This window comes from Chironomus tepperi, unplaced genomic scaffold (assembly GCF_022539635.2).
Source record: "Chironomus tepperi strain 1889 unplaced genomic scaffold, CSIRO-AGI_Ctep_v1 contig_335, whole genome shotgun sequence".
NCBI classification, from domain to species: domain Eukaryota; kingdom Metazoa; phylum Arthropoda; class Insecta; order Diptera; family Chironomidae; genus Chironomus; species Chironomus tepperi.
The window spans coordinates 2699362-2723511 of record NW_027226457.1 but is presented as its reverse complement, the minus strand read 5'-3'; the positions used below and the strand labels follow the sequence as shown (position 1 = coordinate 2723511).

The 24150-nt window shown below is 29.8% G+C and overlaps 1 protein-coding gene across 2 annotated transcripts; it reads left to right on the top strand.

Annotated features, from left to right (window-relative positions):
- Positions 1–1128: 1128 nt before the first annotated feature.
- Positions 1129–18741, top strand: LOC139093504 (uncharacterized). 2 transcript variants are annotated; one of them, XR_011544701.1, is made up of 3 exons: positions 1129–1634; positions 5778–5914; positions 18565–18741. XR_011544701.1 is itself a non-coding variant. In XM_070644240.1 (3 exons), exons 1-3 carry the CDS (start codon positions 5715–5717, stop codon positions 18572–18574), a joined length of 315 nt encoding a protein of 104 aa, XP_070500341.1. In that variant the 5' UTR covers positions 5511–5714; the 3' UTR covers positions 18575–18741. The 2 variants fall into 2 exon arrangements, 1 of the variants encoding a protein (XP_070500341.1); XM_070644240.1 differs by lacking the exon at positions 1129–1634 and adding an exon at positions 17364–17468 and having other exon boundaries at positions 5511–5914.
- Positions 18742–24150: the final 5409 nt, after the last annotated feature.

The window sequence follows — 24150 nt, the reverse complement described above, 5'->3', positions numbered from 1 at the left end:
TTCAGTTCATGGCATTTTCAAAATTTTTTTTGCGGATCCTTCCTCTACTTATCTCTGACTAATATTTCCATGAAAATGACCCCCATTGAAGCGTTACGTAGCAAGTAAACAACCCCATACCATACAATAATTCCAATTCCATTAAAGTGTCCACCCCTTGTCTCTTTATTATTCTCGTTTATTGAAATATTCGTTTATATTCTTCTGGGCATCAAAGTTCAATGTTCAATTGTTATTTATTTTGAATGATATCCAGAATTTCAGAGAAATAAAATTATTTTTATCGCTTTTTTAAAATTCTTATTTCGGAAGTGCTTCTATTTATTTAATTTGAAGTTATTGTTTTGTAAATACTGAAGCAAGCAGATTTGCTGGGTAATTAACCAGATAGCTTCATGCTTCATTGAAATTGTAGAGGGTAATATGATTCTGAGTTTCATTTGTTTTAACGGGATTAGAGTAGGTAAGAATATTTTAAGCTTAGCTATAAAATGTAGGTTAAGTGAGTGCAGAGGTCTGGCGCACCTTCTCTCGTTAAACAAACATCTCTCTAGCGCAGCTTTGGATCTCAATGATCTTTTCACTCAAAAGTTAGGTGACCTTATTATTAATTTTCAAAGGATTTCTATGACAACTTAGTTTTTGGATTTTTATCTCATCAAAATTAGATAACAAGTTCAAGTGATTTTTATTTGTCATTGAGCTAATTGCATCATAATGCGCTAATGAATCACTGTTATTAGATATTTGATACAAGATACACGTCATGTCAATTAATTTGTTTTGAAGCAATGAAATGTTGACATTTTTAATTAATTGAAGCAAATTAAAATTAATGAAAGATGCAAAAAAATGATGCAAAAACCAAAAATGTTCACATCTCACTCAATTGAAGCAAATAACAATAAACAAGAGATGCAGCAAACTATTATTGGGTCAATTAATGATGCCAATTATTTTCGCATCAATAAAAATGACGCCAAATTTTCGCATCCCCCAAAATTCAAAATTTGCAATAATAAATCCAAAAGTTCATAAAAAGACGCAAATTTTTTGCATCTCAAAAAGTTCAAAAATTTTGAAAATAAATCCAAAAAAGACGCAAATTCTTCGCATCATTTAAATTTCAAAAAAATCACCATTTATCATGAATATCGATTAAATCCACTTTAATGGCCAAAACATGATATATTTTAATAGCTCATATATTTAAAATGCTTTTAAACTTTTCAGTCACATGAAGCCCCAATACACTTTTAGTTTATTTCAAAAACAAACTCAGTTTAACATTTCTGTTAGACATATATCACATAACAGTGAGTCTACAGCCACCGTACTAAGTACAGTGCATCATAAAAAATAATTATATTCTCATAATAATAATGTGTAGCTACACCCGCAAGAAGAATTAAATAACAACAACAAAAACGTGTTTATATCCAAAAAGAGCTGCATGAGCAGACAGAAAACAAGAATTTAGCCGTTGTTGCTTCATTTCCGATTTTATTTAGCATATTGATTTTAACATTTTACTCGTATAGACGTGTGTGTTGTTTTTGAAGATGATAAAACAGAATTAAGGCAAATAACAGATGAGAATCATGAAATTTTTCACTTGTTGCTTTAAAAAAGATGTGAGTATATCCAGTGAATATAGTGATATTAAATATAGTGATCATAAACTAATATGTGTAATTAAATGTTTGACATTGACATTGAGCAAAAGTAAAGCTATGTGTGAGAACTTGTGAACTATATTAATTTAATTCAATTTAACGATGTGACTTGCTACTTGTGCTGAGTCCATAAAAAATGAAATTTAAGAAATGTACACGGAAGAAGTTTCGTATTTCGCTTAGATAGTTTAAATTCCTCGATTAGACAATATATTCTAAATGAAATTCGTATTTTATGCAGTTCCACTTCATCATCAAAAGTCACGTTGCCACAAAACACAATCTTTAATTCTTGATCGTGGAATATATTGTTCTTAACATTTTACGACGTAAATAAATCTTTGACATTCATCGATATTCTTAGTAAGAACTTCATTGATCTTAGTCATTTAAAATTTGGGGAATTATTGGCGGTTTATCCAACGTTAATCGAAAGTCATCAACACCGGTGTCATTTATTGTGTTTATATAGTATTTTCCAAACTGTGAGTCGCGGCACACTAGTTTGCAGTCAAATTTATGGAAATGCCATAAACCACAAACCGTGTTCGATTTCGGTCGAGACTTAGCTAGAAGATATGCCGGGTGCCGTGAAATAAATCAGTTTGAGCAACACTGTGTTCTAAAGATCATAAAAATTAACAGCATTTCTGATTGTATAGTTCATTCATGATTCATTTGATCTACACCATGTGATCAAAAATATGCATAACTTGTGAAATTTTTGTCAATGTCACCAAAACTTCAAAACTTGATTCTTTTGTAATAAAAACGACGTAAATTTAGTTGGTAAGATTGCAAGCCTGAATCTTGCCTTCCGTCAAGAAACGTTTCATCATAGTATTTTTGGAAATAATTGCATGTTTACTCTTAAATGCTAACTTTCAGTCAAGACCGTCTCGGTGTATTTCGAGGGTTGAATCAGGCAGAAACTGCTTTGGAATTCATATACTTTTAAAAAGTTCGTAAACAGACACAGAAAATCTGAATATCGCCGTTTAACTTTGCATTTATAATTTTATGACCTTATCTGAGAATATGAAACGAGAGAGAGAGAAACTAGATATAATATTAAGAATGTTATGATAGGTTGTCATTTTGCGGACCAAGAAATTCTTAAGGTTTAAATAAACCGTGACGGATTAAAATAAATCTTCAGATTTAAATTAAATCCGATGGATTAAAAATATACTTCTAATGATCTGCAGCATATCCAGTATGCTAAGTTCTATCCCATGTATTTAAATTCAACACAAACAATCATTCCCATGTTGAGAATATCCCGCATGACTAGAATTGCTCTCAATTGAGTCACTCACATCAGATCAATAAAGAAACTTCTCATGCTGCACACTTTAGAAAATTGCCATTCTAGAATAATTACAACTTTTATTTCCATCGGATATACAACGATTGAGCGACGCTCAGCTGTTGTGACTTCTTCTGTGAAGGTCAAGGTCAATAAAATTATCATGTTTGTTATTGTTCGGGTTTTTCGTGATTTTTACCTTACCTGTTTTCGGAACAGATTCTTCTGCTAATCTGTCACTAAAATCACTTCCTCGAATCTTATTTAAGGCAGTTTTATCACAAGATATCATCTCGATCTACAATTTTTAACGAAAACTGAATGAACAATAACAATAGCATGCTGTAGAAAGGCAGAGAGACAGTGAGAGATTGAGAAATATTTCAGGGCTTTAGGACTTCCTCGTGAACTTGATAATTGGCTACTAATTAATTATTAAAGCAAATTGCTGATGAGAATTTCAGATGTCGTGCCTGGATGTTCTATAGAATATTACTATATAGTAATTAATACTTGATTGTATTAGTCTTAAGCATTTTGCATGACTTGTTGTTTTAAAACGCTTCTTAATTAAGATTTAAGGGAGTTCCAATTGATTCATTTTGTCATGAAAAAATTAATCTTAATTAAACTGTCAAATTAGATTTGAAAATTGTTTAGAACAAAACGCTCAAAAATTTTAGAACAAAATTCAAATTTTTGAAAACCGTTAAATTTTAAATATTGAAAAGTCGTTAAAAACAGATAAAATATTCAGTAGAACAGAAGCTTTGATACTTAATATTTATTGTTTACATCATCAGCCGGCCTCTAGAATATCTTCTTATAAAACACATATGAAGACTATAAAAAGTACGTCGCACCTTACTAATATGAGGAAGAAAAAAAAACTGGTAAAACAAGATAAATACGCGAATAAAGAATCAAGATCATCATCATGGACATTTAATCTGAATATTCACATGTAAATATTTGTGATTTAATTGTCGTTTCTTTTCGACATTGCATGACTTTATCGGCAACATACTAAATAATGCATAAATTCAGCATTCCATGTCGGTATATTAAATCTGTTTGTAAATCAGCACGGTGTATAATGAGAGTTCTGTAGTAAGCCTATAGTTATATTTCACACATGCTAACGTGCCTCTATGTCGTTCATTGTGTTTTCATTTACTTTCAGTAGCATTTGAACGTCTCTAACATTAAACACTAAATTTAGTTTGTTGATTATTCCATTGATGATCACTAGATCTGAGTTTTTTGATAATTATTTGAACAAATACATCCTGAAAGTATTAAAATTGATGATAAAAGTTTTTTTGTGTACTTAAAAAGTTTAAATAAAGGTCATTATCAATGGAATTGATAATTTAACCGCTTGTGTTAACGAAAAAAATATTGAGAATTCTTAGTGCTATTAAACATTGGCTCAAAAATGAAGTGGAGATTCAAGAATCATGGAATTTTTCATGTTAATAGTGTAAGTTGTTGTTGTAGTTGTTTTAACGGACATTTGAGATTTAAAAAAGATTGCTTTGATCAGGTTAGATTTTGAAGAAAATAATTCTTGCGCTTAAAAGTGAATAAAAGTGATTTTATCGAGTTTAACGTGATTTTAAGTAGTTCTATTGAAATGGATACGGTGAGATCATGCAAATTTACGCGTCAAAACATTATACAAAGCCAACAATCACCTTAATAAGGCAGTCGAAGTGAATTTCCTAAAGATGCATTAAATATCTCAATTTTGTAATAATATTTGCATCACGTAGTATATAAGTGTGTTAATATAGTCTCAAGATGACATGTAATATCTCTCGAGTGACATGAAAAAATAGGAGTGAATGTTAATTATTTACAAGCAATATTTAAATATGTAAATAAAATCCAATAATGCAAAAATATCGCATATCCATAAAAGCCGCAAAATTAGTTATAGTTTATATCAATAATCATGATCATAGGTGATGGCTGAATAGCTTTTAGTTAACCTCAAGTCAATGATTTTAATAATAGTCTAGAATTTATTTTCATGGCATTCATTAAAAATCTTGGCAATGAGAATTGTTTATTTATTAATATTATATCGCTCTAGTTCTATAATTTTACTGTTTGTTCTCATGTCATGCATGGCGTTTCATTACAAATTACAGCTGCATAAAGTAATTAACAAAATTATGTTCAACGGTCAAAATATTTTCAAATAAAACATTACAAATTTTTTATCTCAGTAGCGTGCGTTTAAAAAATTTTGTAACGGTTTTTTTGCTATCCAGTTTTATCGTAAATAATGAATTAAATTTAGTGACTTACGAAGATGTTTGAATGAATTAAGTTAAAAATAGTGAATTGTGTCAAGAATCTCATCAAGTCATTGCGAAAAATCGACTGATAAAAAATAAATTTCTAAGATCATTAAATATCTTGTTTACTTGTGTTGGTTTAACATATTTAACACTACTACAATTGCACAAATATCTTACTCATAAGTCTCAAAATTTCTTTTTGCTTACATTATATAGTTCACAATTAATTTTTCGTGAAATTAATTAGTTAATTAAATTAAATATGTTCAAAAAATATCGGGAATAAGTTATCGTGTAACGGCAAATCGTAGTGATATTAAGTGCCTTTTAATTATTCACTCAAAAAAAGACAATTCAAAATAAATGAATCTCACAGTAATTAAATTCATTGACACAAAGTGTATACATAGTAGATAGTTTATGAAAAGTGTCAAGAGTATTCATAAATCAAGTTCAATGTTAATTAAGTTTATCAATCATCAGATTCACGATCGTGGACACAAAAATCATTCCTGTTTCAATCCATCATCGCCGAATGACTCAACGGTACCCGAATCGTCATCATTGGACTCAATAACAGATGACAATCACATCATTCCATTGTCATATAAGAGAATACCGTAAGTACACAAATAAATTAACTTTAATTAAGACTTTTTATGAATTGGATATTCATCTTAGTTTTGCCGATTAAACTCAAGTATTGTTGACTCTTTGTGACATTCCATTGTAATATCATTTGTTATCACTTGATATCTTTAAAATTTATTATGAAATGTCAAGTGCGAATTGTCGCATAAACCTCCAAAAAAGTTTGTTTTTGCATATACTTACGTACAAAAAAATTAAATTATTACACATTCAAGTTCATGAAGAGAAGGCAAAAAAGAATGAGATCACGAAAAAAAGTGTCACAGTTGTGTGTGGGACTTTAGTGTAATTGAACGAAAAATATACACAAAAAAAACGTAAACAACGGGAAAGTAATAAGACATACAGAACGGAGACGAGATGAAATATGTTACATATAGTAGCGAGATATACATGTGATTATATTGGATATACGTGTTTACTACTCATAGAATACATTCAGCTTTATTTTATTTATTAATACACATTTATATAAAAGTTTTCACTAAAAAAAGAAAGAAAAATATAAACACGAAGTGAGCTCAACTCGCAAATACTTTAAATCATTCATTTCTCTGCTCTACAATACACACTTACACATCACTGCTGTTGAGCATTATGATTTTAAATTGCATATATGCTCATATCAAGCAACACGAACAAAATGTCATGTGGCACGAGATTCGTTTATTGCTCTTTTATTCAATATCACTATTATCATACAAATTGAGGAAATGAAGTTAAAAGGAGAAGATTTTTCTTTATTTTCTTAAATATTTTGGCACAAGTCATTCGTACGAACATCAGCTGGCTGATTTCTAGTTTCATTGAATACATTTGGAATTCATATTGGCAATAAAAGCTAATTTTTATATTTGCGTGACAGCATAATATCATGTGAGTGGGAGGATTGACTTTAGACGGTTACTTGAATAATTTAGAAATGAAAGTTTAGAGCTTTAAGTATGTAGAACTGAAGCTTTTCTTAAGTAAAATTTGGTCGATATTATGGTCCGATATAGTATCAAAAATACAATTTTATTGAGTTCGGATAAGAACAACAGGTCAGCTTTTTCTGTATTATAGATTTTTAGACCTTCCGTTTTGCACGATCTGTATCATTTTCAAACCTAGGTCTCGAAATATGAGTTTTCGAGCTTAAATTAGCATAACGTGATAGTTTTAGGTCCGTTCTATCAATATTCCATTCGTAAGGTGATCTTGTAGCTCTAGTTCCTACACTCCCTATGCATTTCATATTCCTGATCCATTCCTTAATCTACCCAAGCGACACAAATTAACGACACATCACGAAGCTTTAAAGGCTCTGTTAAAGCTCTTTTATTCTCAAATAGAAGTCGTCCCCATATGGAGGCCAAATGACAGAAGTATGGGTTGACGTACCCCAGATCTTCGATTGTTAAATCAGACTTAAAGCTTCTCATATTTACGTAGAATTTTGATATCATAATAATTGAATTCTGAAATAAAACAAAACATATATTTCAATGCATCCATTTGTATAAAGGATAATACAGATTAAAGGAATTAAGGGATGTTGAACAAATATCACAAAATGTATTATCCTTTCGGACATACATATATACGTAATATTGAATGAATAATTCTGCAGATGATTCATAAATCTATTAGCACACTTTTGCAGACAAATCCATTTGTTATTCACTATCTGTTTCCACATGAAAAATAGTAAGAACTTATATAGGGAATATTTTAAAACAATCTGTTACATTTTATTCATGCACATATATTTTCATAGTAATTTGTGGTATTACACATGGATGAGTTTAAAGTCAACCACAAAAAGCTCTTTTTAAACTTTATGAATTTCTCCTTTTTTAATGACCTCGTATAATTTCAATTTGCTATTTCCATTTTACCGTACAGTGTGCAATTTTTCAAAAAGCAAATCTACTCACACTGTGCATGCATATAAAAAATAAATTTATATATTTTTTGCGTCGTCTCCATCCTTTAAGTATACTTATAGTTGAACTACTTGGTAAGTAATGAAGTGAATAAAATTTATAAATCAAGAAATCGCTTTATTATTTTTTTGCTTCCACAATGTTAGCGTGACGTTCATAGAAAATTGAAATGTTCAGAGAAAAATTGCTCATTCCCTTAGGAAATTTTCTATATTCACAATTCTACAATATTTCCTTTAAATTGTCGTGCTGTGTTCTGTAACATCCCAAACGTCTTATAGTTTACCTCACGTTATATAAATTATAATTAGTTTTTATTTCATTTTCCATTTTATTGGAGCTGTTGTTTCTCATTGTTCTATTGGTTGCTCTGTCTGTTCGACCTTTTGTAATGAAAGTCATCTAGTCTAAGGCAGAATTGTCAGGGCTTTGAGCGTTCGGACTCTAAAATTAAATAAAGATGTCTTCACTAAGTCCATCTATTTTGAAGTCCTACTCCAATGAAGACCTCTCCACTTTGCAGTCCTGTCAACTATGACTTAAGGTAAGGTTTCTTGATGCTCAGACCGAAACCGAGACTTTCCGACAATTGACCTGTTAATAACTTCCCGGTAGTCTCGGTCTTAGTCGGAAGAATTTGTCGTAACTTCGAGAAATCTTAGTTTAAGACACATTAGGTGTTTATTGCCGGAATGGACAACTTGATATATTTTCTAGTTAATTGCTAGACCTACAGTCGATTAATGACATTTTCTCCAGATCGTTCCATAAAGTATGTCGACTTTCATTAGTAGGTCATTAGACGATCATTAGATCTAGTTATTAACTGAACATTATGCAAAGTTGTCTAATCTTGTTGATTAAGAAGCCATTACTTATTACTTTACGCAATTAAAAACGAATTTTGAGACCCCAAAATTCCAATATTTCAAATTAATATCTAGAAAATGCGCCTTCGTCTGTCACTATTGACCATATCTAATCTAGTCCATCATATATAGAACATTTACCGATTAATAAAGCTTAAAATGATTGAAAATTTGATACGATTTCCGTAGAAATGAAATAAGTTTGAATTTAAATGTCGAACAAACGACTTGTACGAGATAAATTAGTTGCAATTTATTATATTAATAAAAAAAATATATATGCAATTTATTTGAATTCACTAATGTAAAGTCGCTGAATATAAAATGACGTACTTTCGTGGATACAGAAAAATGAAGTGTGTCGGAGAAAATAGAGCAATCTTTAAAGAAACTGATGACAGTGAATTATCGATTGAAAATTGTTCAAAATTGCTGCCACAGTGAGTTTTGTATTAATTAAATATTTTAATGTGACATTTTGTGAAAAGACAACGAAAAAAAATCGTCTCTTCTTCCTGAATTTAATTAACTATTGATTTCTCCATTCTTATAATTAATTTCACGTCACCATTGCCTGAATCGATTGCACAAATTAAGAAAATTTCTTACACAACCTTTTTTTCCACTACCTCATTGATTGAAATGCAAGCACGATGGAAAATCAATTTACTAAATTTTTTATTGGAATTCAGTCTAAATTTAACCAAACTTTGAAATGCACCTGACTACGTTGTAAAATAAAAAGTGAATGATCCACCTACTTATATTACATTTAGAAATGAAAATTAATTAAACATTTTTTTCTATTTTATTTAGACAATATATCTTATATATTTTTTCGTACAAACGAGATGTGCTGTAATTAAAGTGCTTTGTCTGTCTTGTTAAATTGCTTATTTTTATTTAATTTTAACGAGAAATGTTGTTGATTGGTGTTTTGGGATTGACGATGCTGTGAATAAATGCACGCTGTGCAATCGTTACTCTAATAATGAATATTTATATGTTTGCGTTAATTTGATTTTTTTCCATCTTTTTCTTACTTAATGAAGATAAATTTAATAGAATCGTAAGTTTTGGCGCGTGTGGTTAGAGTGAATTTAGTGGTCGTTCTCAATGTGGTCGTTTGCTTATTCCATAACGCCCTCGGGGAGGAATTTTGAGATTTTATTACGAAGGGGGGTCAAAAAGTCTATTTTAAATTAGTTTACGACTTCAAAGGGAGTTTTTAGAGTAAAAACATAATTTTTGAAACCAATTTTCACAATTAGCTTCTCAGCAAAAGTCTATCGCCCTAGCTTAGTGTGTGCTTGGCAATATATTGTCATTTACTTAATTTTAAAATTTACAATTGGCAGCATTCCATGAGATTGACTAGCCTGTGTCTGCCGAATTGCCGATGACAGATGGCATTCGCGGTCCTTTGATTTGTCAACGCTATACTTGTCTTGGCAAAATTCTGTAAATTTACCTTCAATACCCGACCGGGATAAATTATTCATGGTAGTCAAGTGATTGTCACATGGCGTCCAAATGGCAATTTCCAAGCTAATTTGACTGCTGTGAAAAGCTTGGCTGATTAGGATAGAATCGAATTATAAGACAAACAGACACATTTCAGTATGAAGAGCTTTTGCTTTGAGAAATTAGAGAGATTTAAGGATTCAAAAAATCCTAGTCAATTGATGAAATTCCTCAATCATGAGGGAGATGGTTGGCCCCTGAATACCATAAATAGACCCCTGAACTGATGCACTTCATCCCAACATTACAATAAAAATCTAATAAGACAAAATTCAATCCTAATTCCAAACACACCAAAATGCGTTATAAGCAGATGCATGTTCAATAGACCTCTTCACAATTGCCTTTATTTGTGATTTTCTCATTATTATTTACTCAATATTATGAGAAAAAGGAAAGAAAAGAAAAGAAAGAAGAAAATAATAATAGTAGTTACGAAAGCAAATATGAAACTGCAGACGATCATCGCACGAATAGAAAAAAAAGGAATATTAAAAATAAAGAAAGAAAAAAACTATACTAAAAATAGATCACTTGCGGGGACGGAAAGCTATTTTTGATACCCATCAAAGTGATGCTTGAATGTTAATGAGTCGCGAGATGAGATTTTTTTCTTTTTGAGAGATTTTCTCACATGTATTTACACTTTACTTGATACTTTTTTTTGTTTTTATTTATTTTCTCACAATAATCAAGTACAGGAACAACGACACATACTCAAAAGTCCTTTTCGTGTCTTCCAATTTTATTTATTTTTTTTCCTGAGAGAATGAAAAGTTTTTTAATTAGAGTTATTATTATTTTTTGTATAAGCATAGCGCTTTCAAGTTTTCCATAATAAATCGAGCGCAAAATATAATTGCTTGACAATTTGTTATTTGTTGGATAAATAATAATAAAAAGTTCAAATTTGCTACATGTGAAAATTATTGTTTGTGTCAATATTTGAAGAGAAAGAAGCATAAGAACTCATGTGTTTCTGTTGTATCTACAGAAGAAAATCTCTCAAATGTTTAAGTATTTCTTAATGTAAGTGGATAAGTCGATGTCGAATGTGTGAAATGATTATTAAAAGAACAAAATTATTATATGTGATGACGCGTCTTAATAGTCTCGTGATAATCACGTGTTTAAAATGCTATAAAAATTGAATTTTCAATTTTTTTGTCACTAACATAAATTTCGAATTTCTAAATTGAGTCAGAGGAAATTTTTCAATTCATTTAGTCATGATAAAACAAGAAGATCACATTAAAAAAATATGAGAACATCATAAATTATGATAATTAATTTAATTAAAAGACGGTCCGATGGTTGAATGAGCAAAGATGAAGTACATGAATATGAATTGAAAATGCTATGGACGAACGAAATAAACACGTAGAGTAAATTTGTGTGAAAGAAGGACGTGATGAATGTTCAAGATTTAGAAAAAGCTGTCTAATCAGTCAAATTAAATTAAAATTTCTCATTTTCATTTGAATTAATGTAATTGAGTAGTTATAAAGACAAATGCTGATAGTAATGATTCTAAATGAGATTTTTGTTGTCACTTACCATAATTCAGGATGTATTTTCTCATACCTGAATGAAATTAGACGTTGACAACACAATTCATTGAATGTAAAAACTCATTAGTTCGTGAAATATTTGAGGAAAAAAAATGTCTAAACTTTTGCTTAGCTCTCGAAAAAAAATTTTATGATAATTAGATTAACTTGAAGCTTCTTCATCTCTCATCTTTCCATTATTTCCATCTTTTTTGGCACGCTAACAAATTGAATACATGAATATTTTAGTAACTCATTTTAAGGGTTGTCGCTTCTTAAAACATTTTCATCAAGGGCAGGTCAGGGTTAGCTTAAAGCATGTTGTTAAGTATAATAACAATTTCTTTTCTGAAAATATATTTACAGTAGCTTAAAAATTAGATTAATTACTTGATTTCATAGAATTGAAATGAAAAATTATTAATTGAATTAATGTAATTAATCTCAAATATTAGCTGAAGTAGGAAGAGTCAATTTCTGAGAGTCGCAAAATTGAGTTATTTGATGCCTTGAACTTTGAATCAAAGCTTAATTTTAGATTGATTTAGAATTATCAGAATTTGAAACTGCCTTGAACTTCAAAATTCGGCGTAATTTCATTTGGAATCTTAGTTAATCTTACTCAAATCCTTACAACCCTGACTAGCTACATCTCATTAAGCAACTACAATTTTGCTTGAATTTTGCATAAATTCTCTTACTAAGAAACTTTTTGGAGACACACAAATTCGTCATGATGAAATATCTTGACAGCTCAATGACTTTCATGCATTTATTACGGAAAATTTGCGTACATGATTAACATAAAGCCCAAATAACTTCCTAAAATTTATGAAATATTAAAATCATAGATAAGGACTTAATATAGAGACATAAAACTTACTAGACACTACAAACGTGACGTTTATGTGAACTAAAAATCATCCTCAAGTTCATAATAATTTTATTACATTAGCATGTGTAGTCACAAGTCTGGAGAAAAAAGAAATGTCGATCAAATGGAAATTTTTATTGATTGTATAACGTAAACTTAACTAGACGAGTTCATGAACTTCATGTTTACATTGAAAATGAGAATTACTAAATTCACGTGAGTTACACTAGGTATAAGAAAATAATAAAATATGTAAGAGTAGTGGTGTGAAACCTAATCAAATTTAAACTGAAGCCCTTAAAGTGTCTATTAAGAACTCACTTGAAAGCATTTGCCACAATAATGTGGTCATTCGAATTTCTCTATCGGATCGGAAAAGACCTGAACAATAAGCAAAAAGTGCCTTCGGAAATTAAATTTATAAAATCAATTAAAGAAAAAAAAAAGTAATTAAAGTGACATAAAGGAATAAAAAATCATACAAAAAGTTCAATCAAAATGGTTGAAGTTGAAGTGGTTAAGGAGCAAACCGACGAAATTATAAAAGACCAAAAAATGTGCACTCTTGCTATTCCATCAGGCAATAAAAGTGAATCTGAAATAAGTGAGGAAGAGGAAGATGGAGGGTAAGGGGTGAAACATTTTCTTTTCCCATTTCTTCCATCATTCATTTATGCTTGGTTAGCAGTACCCACAAACTGAAAATTAAATTGAACAAGAACATGTTTGAAGTAAATTTTACAAGCTTACATATTGGGGAGGATTGTTCATTAATGATGTCTGTTTATGTTTGAGGAAGATTTTGGACAATTTCGAAGATTATTCTTAATCGATGTAAACTTTCTTTCTGAATTCCTACGGATAATTGGATGTTTTTGAAAGTAAAGCTTTGGAAGTAGAAATGGCGGGTAAATCATTAAAATCTCGATATAGTCATGCAGCTAAAGGCAAAATTCAGCTTTTTTCCACACAAATGGTTTCAAAATTTATCCCGAATTCCTTCAGATGCATAGGAAAATAAAGGAAGAAACGCTTCTGATGTTTCCAAATCAGGCAGTTTACCTATCTCAAAATCGTGTGCTATACCATTAACAAGCTACATTTTAAGATATCTCAAGGTCCTTAGACGTCATTCATGAACACTCCCCCAACAAACTTAATTAAAATTATTGGAACATGCCTCTTCATGTTTGACCATAAAACCCCATTGTCTTGAGTTGAGACAAATTGTGCTATTTCTCCACCCCTCCCACAATCCAAACCACAACTAAAATGTTTTTTAACTTAATTAGTGGCTTTTTCACGCCACACAGTGAAAAATCAAATAAAATTGCTAGTTGAAAATAACTTGAAAACATCGATTTCTTGTAATAAGTGTAAGTCGATGAAACATGTTGTGCTTCAATAAGCGATATTTGCGAGTGAAAAACAAGTAAGAACATTGTGAAAAATAAATGAAATGTAACGATAAAGTAAGAAGAAGAATAAATTGAACTAAAACACAGCAGTTGAAATGAGAAACAGATTTTTTTGTGTAAATACCCAAAAGAAAGAGAACAGATCGAAAATGAAGGTCAAAAAGAGTCTTTTCATTTTTCCAAATCATTAATGATATAAAGCATAAGAAATGAAGAAGAGAAATGAATAGAAAAGAAAAATACTAATCTTAATCCTGTTGCATTTGAAAGCTTTCCAATTTCATTTTTCGTGTTTCATTTCTATCGTTCGTTATAAATCAAATTGAGTAAGTGTTTCATGTAAAAATATAGTTAATATTAGAGAATCGTCTGAATGTGTATCTAGGACGGACTGTTGCACGAATAATGTTCTCGTTTCTTGGAACAGAAAATATGAAATGAAAATTAATTTATTTTTTGTGTGACAAGTGTAGGATAATTACTTGTGAGTTATTATATCGTGTTCTTCTTTTGAATTTGTCATCAATTTTACTAACTGATCGTGAAATTATTTTGTGTTTTGAATTTATTTGTAAATTGGGGTTGAATGTGAAATGAAGCGAAATCGTTGAGATTTGAGGTTAAATATTCCCTTAAGTTCGTATCCTCAGCTACTCTTTGGTCTCTAAAGAATTGAAAGATAAAGAGTTGACTTGTGGGAAATTGAAATTGAAATTGAATGGAAATAAATTTAGTTCAACAGCAGAACGTCAATTATTGTAAGGAAATCTTCATAAATTATTCAGATTCGAATCCACAAAAACTCTCTGCAATAAATTCAAACTGTGCTTAAAATCACAAAGAAAATCTACAAAAATCAATTTTTCACATTGATTTATAAAACTATTCAACCAAGAAAACAGAAGAAGAATCCAAAGTTTTCTTGAATTTCATTAAAAAACTTTCATGTCAATAAAATGTTCACCAAAGTTTATAAGGGAAATTGTTTGGCCTCTTCGTAGTTGACGTATTTTTAATAATATTAAAGTTTCGGCATACACAATAGGTGGAATATGTGTAGTGTATGAAAAGCTATGTGAGAAATACAGAAAGTAAAATAAAACGTGATGGAAAAATGAGAAGCCACAAAATGTTTAGATGCCTTTAGCACGATAGCATGCATTTGTAGAATAAAAAAAGTTTTACTAAGTATTAAAGGAAATACTTTCGATTTTTTTTCCTTTCCTTTCCTTTCTCTTCAAGTTTCTCACGTGTACATCCTCTCCTGTTTGTTCTAGAATTTATGAAAATCTACTTATAGCTCTTTTGTGTTACAGTGTAAACAGGGAGTAGTTGGAAAGTCTATTTTGGGATGCTGGTCAAAAGTGCATTTTTTGGGATGTTCAACTATTTTTGTTGAAGTTATGGAATGGCATTTAAAGGACTCTAGCTTCAGAATAGACAAACTCGAATGTTTGGTACAATTTAAGTAGACTTTTTCATACAAAATCTGAGATGACTTCGAGCTTTGATGCCAAATTGTAGCTCGATATCCTAAAGAATTCACAATTCAAACTTAAATGGATGACTGGAATCAAATGTAGAGCATACGATTCAAAGTACCAGTTAAAATAAACAGTAATTATAATTAAGTTATAAAAATTAATTAAACGAAGCTTAAGGAGACTTATGCAGTAAATATAATAGTCAGACACACCAGCAACAACAACTCCATTCAAGCCAAACTTCATAAAATCCTCAAAAGTAAACTTAAAAAAATAGGGTTGAAAAACTTTTCATTTAATACAAAATAAAAATCCATTTAAAATTCAAAAGTATGATAAATGTTTTCACAAACTTGAAATGTGCAATAAGCTTTAAACTTGTTCCTGTAAATAAAAGTTACAGGATCAGCACGAAGTTAATACATTAACGTGTTCTGTTTACACTTGTAAAGGAAATGATGAAAAATAAAGAATAAATTAGACTTTTTTAAAATTTATGTATGCCTTAATACATCAATCAACTTGAGATAGCAAACTGAAAATAAACTGAAATAGATGAGGAAGTGAAATTGTTTTTTTGTTTTTGTTTTCCTTCATGATTTTCTGTCAATAAAGTTGACGACAATGATGATGTTGTTTACATGCAAGAAGCATACGATTGTTTGCCAAACTTATGTGCACGGAAAGAAAGGAAAGGATTCTTATGTAAACGTATAAAAACACTTAGTTTTTATATATTTCACACTTTAACTCACTATCAGGAATCTTTGATGGCTTTCGATTTCATGTTTGGTGAACTAGATTACAATTTACTCATGTGTGTATTACTTAATGTAGACGAAAATAGAGTCCGTTACGTACACCACTTTTCCGGCATCAATTTCCACACAATGTAAAGCAAATTTCCTTCGTACAAATAAAATAAATGAGATCATTTACACGCACACAATACTCGCAGAATTATTAGACGCATTTTGATGTTTTTATTGTTCCTCATTAATCTTATTTCTTAAAGAATAGAAGAATTATGAAGATAAATTTTAAACATTTTTTCACTTTTTGGAAGTTGAGTTTCTTAACTTTATACAGACATAAATAATCCTTGAGGGATTTGACTGCTTTAAAGATGAATTTAAATCCAATTTTTCAATAACTAAATCACTTTTACTTAATGTCATGCCAATTGTACAAAACGTGACGTGTTTCGATATGTCAACAACCACTTCATAGTATTTGATGTAGGTCTGACAATATTATTCAATTTTCATGGAAAACAGGTGAAAGAAAACCTCAAAAATACGAAAAAAAATCAATAACTTAAGTGTGCATAAATTTCAATCACAAACAGCCTTCTTGAAACGAAAAAAATGTGTACAAAATGGAAGAATAAACATAAAATCAATCATATTTCTGAATAATTTTTTAAACGGGAATAAAATTGTTCACAGTCGACATCGGGTCTTAAAATTTGATTGTCCGTAGACAATTTGTCCATAAAAAATTGCATTTAATTTGAAATGAAAGATATAAAAACGTAGAAATTCTTAGTAACTGTATATAGAGCAATAAATATAACAAATGAAAAAGGAATAAGAGGGAAGATTGATTACACAGACATATGAGCCAATAACCTTAAACATTAACGATGAAAAAGGCACCCATTCAGGCCATTAACGGACATATAAACATTTTTCACGTTTAATGAAAAAAAGCATCTTAAAAAAAGTGATGACAAAAAGTATTGACTTTTGTCCTTTCTCTTTTTCCATAGAATTTTGGACCTTTCACGTTTGGGTTGTCGTGTACATTTTGAAATCGACGACAATTCAACTAATGAAAATGATCGTAAAAATTATGATATTCGTAATCGCAAAAAGTGAGTGGATTTATATTTTCATATTTTTCCTTTTTAAACAAAATTTCCATTTGCAGTAAATTCTTTTAATGTTGAATCATAAAAAATGCGATAAGGAGTCGTTCATTGATGACGTCTCATGATTAGTAACGGGTGTAGCCAAAAGTGGGAGGTTTTTAATTTGATATTAAATGCAAAAAATTTGGGGAACAAATTGAAGAATTTTTCAAAAATTAGGGAAGGTGCTGATATCGATCTGATACCCCTCCTCTCACCTTGCAGAATAGCATTGCGTTATAGGACCAGCTCTTGAGTTAGCTAGATGAACTCTGACTTATACTGTAGAGAATTTGCTGCAGCATACTTTGCATGTTGTAATGTTATGAAATATTTATTAAGTCCGGACATATGCTTTATAAATTCATCTTTATGTTTTAGGTATTTTATATACTAATAACTTAAATACTTCATTCAGGTCACAGGATAGAGAGCATTTTTCTTCTTATCTGAGAATCTTAACAAGCATTAGTTCAATGCTCTCCTTTTTGGTGGAAATTTGAGTCGAAACGTCATTTATGAATGACTTTTATTGAAAATTTTAAAGCAACATTCAGCAAATTTATGTCTTAATGGTTTTATTGATTATTTTTTTATTTCTACATCTCGCTTCAATGCTTTTTACGCTTCACAAACCTGTGTTAAACTTTAATACTAATTATGTTATCAAGTTTAATTACACGTCTGTCTCCTCATTTACTCTGTTTTCATATTGTCATCACCAATAATGAAATTCAATGTCAAGTGGAGACAAAAAAGAAATGTTTTATTCGATTTCGATGTGCTCACCTTCTTAATGTATACATTACATCGTCTATTTATTCTTCTTTCCGAACGTTTTTCCTCCTTTTTTTTTCCTTATCACATAAGCATGATTCCAATCTGTTGTTAAATGTAATGCTATTGTTGCTGTTCCTGCATATATAATATTTGTTTCTATTCGACTATCGTATCCAAAACATAAAAAGCTTATTTGTTGTAACATACGTAAATGTGGATTTTCTATTTTACTAATGATGACTTTTCTGTTTTTTTCTCTCTTTTTCTGTTCTCATTTTAGGTCCGAGTAAGTACCTCATTTTACATTAATAATATCCCACGGTTATAATTTATGTATCATCAATAATTGATGCTAATTGATCTCATTACTATTATGATGTGCCTTTAATGTGAGTGCAAATAGACGTTGTTCATTATTGTGGCCTAATAAGTAAGTGTAGCTAATAATGTAAATTTACACACAATATATAATTAGTATTTATTTACATGATCTAATTGAAATGCAAATATGTATGCTGAATGTAATTTTAGAAATATTTAAAATCGATAATCTGATACAGTGGAAGGCAACCTTTCATTTTTTGCGGCACACCTTGGTCGTAAGCCTTAACTGACATGGCATACGGTTCATGGCATGCACAAAGGTTGCCCACCACTGATCTAAAAGGATTAAATTTCAATTTTAGTAGAAAAAGTTCAATTTCTGATAATAATGTTTATGGTTACTTAGCATTGGTGCTGATCTTGACACTTTTCAAGACACAAAAATTTCTACCATAAAAGACAAAGTTTGTCAACAAGTTATTCGAATTTTCTACAAAATATATAGGTCAATATAATAAAATATATGATAAATTGCTACTGCTGGATAGTATTTTATAGATCCGTAATGTGTCAGACTGCTGCAGACAGCATAAAATGTATGATATTGTTACTTCCAAGATTGGATCAATTTTTAGTAAGAAATCGAAAATTCAACGAAGACTTTCTCAAAATATAAATAAAACTTGCTACCTACTAGCAATAGCTTAATTCTCTGAATGAATAAATTTCGCTTAAAAGCTTTAGCTCTTTCCTTTAATCGGATTATTGGATGAAATTCTAATATTAGAATTAGAATACTAATCCATTTTAACTTTATTTACACAGCTGATGTTGCTTTTGCTTCTTAGAATTCTTTTTTTTTTCATAATATAAAGTCTTGTACCCTTTCTAAAAGCCTTTAAGCTGACCATAATTTTTTTACTGGCAAAAATATTGCGAGTTTCTTTAAGTCTTCATATTCTATTATAAAAATTATTTTTAGCATCGCAGAACCATCGTCAAATTACTCTTAAATCGTTTAATATATCCTTTATGAGTTTTAGCCCTGAAAATTGGCTGATAAGACGATATTCACAGACAATAAATTTTTCAGCCACAAAAATTCTTCATAAAATTCCTCTGTATTTTGGAATTTAATCTATATTGAATATAACAATTTTGAAATTTAGTATCTAGCCGGTGGTTCGCATAAATGTTTCAATTAGAAAATTGAATTTAATGAAATTAGAATCAATAAATTTGTGAAATATTTGAGGGTGTAATGGGGATTTATTAGGGTTCGTTCAATAACTGCAGTCTGCATTTCCTGCATTTATATGAGCATGTCTGCAGTTTTGAAATCTTCACAGATTTCGTTCGTTAATTCTGTTAGCGGACTATCTAATCACTGTCGCTTTATAATCCTCATCCCCGGACTACACCTCTGCCATAAGAAATTCCTCCATTCATTCGTCACTTGATGCTTAAAAGCATTTTTATATTCAAATTCGCGACCGGTGTGGGCATCAAAAGCATTGTTACAAAAATATAACGAGTAGGATATTTATATCTAACGGTAATGAATATTGAAATACAATTTAAGGACGTAAAGAGTAAAAATAGATCAATAATATTTGAATGTAAAGCACGAGTGTCTGTACAAAGATATCAGAAAAGAAAGAAAGAAAATAATGTTATCATGACGTAGGAAAATCAAAAGTAAACAAAACAAAGCGTTGTCAGAACAAGTGTCGATGAAATTGAGAACCTTTTCAGCTTGCCGGAGATGAGATATAAACACAAACATTTCAATTCCTCTCAAAAATTGTTTTTACTCTCATTAAATCCCATATGATTTTTCCCATGCGCATGAGCTTTTAAACTTAACGAAATAAAAAATTTGTTTATCATCTGTAATTGAACGAAACATGCAGTATGCTTGATTCTCACAACAGACATTTGTTGTTGCCGATATATAAGTCGGGAAGAGGAAAAAAAATAATTTTTTTAACGATACTGTTGTTAGTAGAGAATGAATAGAATTTCCTTCATTCATCGAAATCAGTCGTACGGGAACATTGAGTGTAATCGGTAATAAAATATAAAAAATTGCGAATTAATTTTGCGGTGTGATAGAAGAGATATAAAAAATAATTAAAAATAATAAATGTAATACTTAATATTAAATTAATAGTGTATCATATAGAAAATTAAATTATAATAATAGACATTAAAATTAAGGAAGAATAAATCTCTAAAGTTTATAAATTAAGATATAAAATAAAATAATAAAAAAAATCACCTGACTCAAAATATATATAATAAAGTTTTCATTTTCAAACGAGGTAGTGAAACAATTGCCAATTAAAATATTTATTTGATGTGCAACAAGGAAAGAAAGAAATGAAGATTTATTTTTGGGAATTTTTATGTACACATATATCATATAACAACAGATCTTATTTCAAAAATAATTTTCAAACACGTCAGTTAATTTCAGTACGAAATTTAAGGCAATTTCTGTTCACAACAAGAATAATTGCCAAAAATATTTTCTTCGCTGTTCATACAATGTGGTACAAAGGAAGACTTCAGAGTTGGCTTATAACTTTTGTTTAGCAGGATGTGGTTGAAATTTGATTTTTTATGAGATTGACTTTTAGGGATTAAAATTCTGAGAAAATGAAAATTTTAATTTTTGAAAGTTTCTGAGAATCACGATGACGCAAATTCCATTTTTCGGAATAAAAACGGATTAAAATCAGCCTTTAAGACACTTTCACTTTTGGTCGTCAACGTAACGGCTTCCTGACGACTGAATTGAAGCTTTTGCTCTGATCTGCAAAACTCATAGCTACGACAAAGCATAATACTATAAATAGTGATGGTTCCCCAAGTCTGTGCATTCATACCTAGACCCTAGTGTTCATATTTTGATCTGAATTACACACTGTCTGAATGAATTGATACAGAAAATTTCAATTAACGATACTTTATCTTTCATTCAATAAAATTTATCATTTTGCCTAAAACCTCAATTTTACTCAATCAATTCCAATCATTTCAATCAATTAATGATTCTCGATTCTTTCTGTAGTAGAAATATACTATTGCTGAAGGAGATGAATTGATTAAAATTGACTTCAAGTTTATAACTTTATAAGAAGTTTTGGATTTTATGAATATTTAATCTTCGGTAGAAATTTTTGAAAACTCGCAATAATGAGAAATTAGATTAGAAATTCAAGTTAAATAATGTATTGAATATTAGGCATTATTTATATGAAAACGATAGTAATGCCAAATTCTTCTCGATATTGGAGTTACTCTTACCTTTTTTCCGACTTTCACGAAATTTTCTTTAAATTTTAAATTGACCGAAATTCATTTAATTAATTCGACTGAAATTAATTCAGTAAAAATAAGGGTTACTAAAATTCAAGAAATGCAGGCGTGCCTTGGCCGACACCATGGAAATATTCAAATTTTCCCAAAAAAAAATACAAACATTTCCACAAACATTTTAGTTAAGTCATACAAATCTCTTAATACTTTTTATCGCATAAATTCCCTTTTAATAAAGCCATCACATAATTTCCCAATCTAATAAACACACCGCTATGCTATTTTTACCTGGATTTCCCCTTTACGTCAGAGTAAAAAAAATCAACATTTCCACTATGCTCTGCCGAAAATAAAAGTTAACAAGCCAATTTACACAAAGAAATAACATTGAAATATTCATATGTGAAAATAATTAGAGTGACAAATCATTCCATTTTATACCGTACAGTGAATGGTGAAAATTTCCAGAAAGGAAATTTATTCGACTGTGAAAATTTGAATAAGAATAATGAAGTAAATGAATGAACGAACATTTCAGAGGAAATAAGTCAAGAAACTTTTGATTTCTTTACCATTAGTGAAGTATTTTATGTGAAATATTAAAAATTTTCATTCAGAATCAAGTCTGAAAAGCGAAAAAATGTGATGATTGAAGAATTTAAATTAGCAACTTTTTTCATAAGCGAATGAAGAAATTCAACAACTTTTTTAGAATGGAAATAAAAACTTTTTTTTCATGTCAAGTACTCTAAAATAAAGACGAATGAGGGAAATGTGAATTTTTAATGACGTACATGCATCAACTACACAAAACATACTTAAAAAATAAAGCCTCAAGCAATTCTAAATAAATTGAAAAAAAAAAGAGAAAAATTCTATTTACCCACATTTTTTTTTGTTATAATTAAAATAATAATGGGAATTGCAATTCAATTTAAGTGGAATTCAAACGTATTATAGTGGGCGAAGAACGAGCAAAAATATAAAAAAAAGAATATTTCATCTCATTAACGTAATAAGCGATTCATAATGTGCAACCATCAAGGATTATGGGGGCAAAATAGATTACTTTATGAAGAGTTCAATTTTACGAATTAATGCTTCATTAAATCTCAAAGAAATATTTTTTCTCCTTTTTCATGCTTCTGTACTTGAAGACGTCACGACAAATATTTTTTAAGGAATAAATTTTTCATTCATCAAAGGTTTCAATAAACATTTTTCTTTCCTCGGTGCTTTTAGAGAAAAGAGCTTTTTGCTTTCAATTTTTGATGCTAAGTAATCTGCTCAAATATTCTTTTGTGTCAAAAAAAAGGGAGATGATGGAAAATATTTCATCCTTTGAGTCTTAAAGTTCAGAGTTGTAAAACTATAAATCCATAAATTTGTTGTAGTTATGGGTGAAATCAGTCGTCATGTAGACGTCAGGGAACCGTCAAGTCTTGCCATCCAATCGCCCATGTGGTGGCTCGCTGACAATTCCATTGTGCTTCTCAAGCTTATTCTTATTCTAGGCCAGTTTAGAGCAAGTTCCTTTATTTTATTGCAAGCCTTAGACGAATACAGGTTGAAACTACATGACACAGTTGTGCTTGACTCAAAAAGAACCCAATATTCAATTAAAACTATCCAACATCTATCACGACATCCAAAGGAAATACATTTCCATCAACTCTGCAAATAAACTAGCTATAAATCTCCTTCGTTGCGTTCCCCATCCAATTCACTTACGCTTATCTCAATGGGACTGATTTATGTCACTTTAATGCTTAATGTTTTACTCTTCATTGAATTCTCAGCTGGGAAGAAAGTATAGAAAGTGCTTAATTTCATCATGTTGCTGTTGAGAATTGTTGGCGCATATTGTTAGCATAGCGACAATATGGGATTTCCCATATTAAACAAATGAAATTTTCTTCTTTTTTTCGTCAATTTCATTCATAATGATATTAAAGTGATGTCTAGTTGGAAGCTAACATTTTCAATGTTAGACTCTGGTGTATCCAAGTAGGAGTTGAGGGATTACATTGAAAAATGATGAAAATTAAAAAAAAAAATCTGAATCAAAATTTACATATTCATATATGCATATCAGCAGTTCCTTCTCTTATTGAAAAATTTCCATACTTTACCCTTTCGTAATATTCTTAGAAGTATGGAATTTTTTTTTGTGAATACCACACATAAGAGTATTGCCATTATTGAACCTAAAGTGAAT

Coding starts and splice junctions, on each gene's coding strand:
- LOC139093504 (XM_070644240.1), top strand. CDS start 5,715: ATGAAAAGTGTCAAGAGTATTCATAAATCAAGTTCAATGTTAATTAAG. Junction 5,915..17,363: donor TTGTCATATAAGAGAATACC/GTAAGTACACAA, acceptor CTTTTTCCATAG/AATTTTGGACCTTTCACGTT.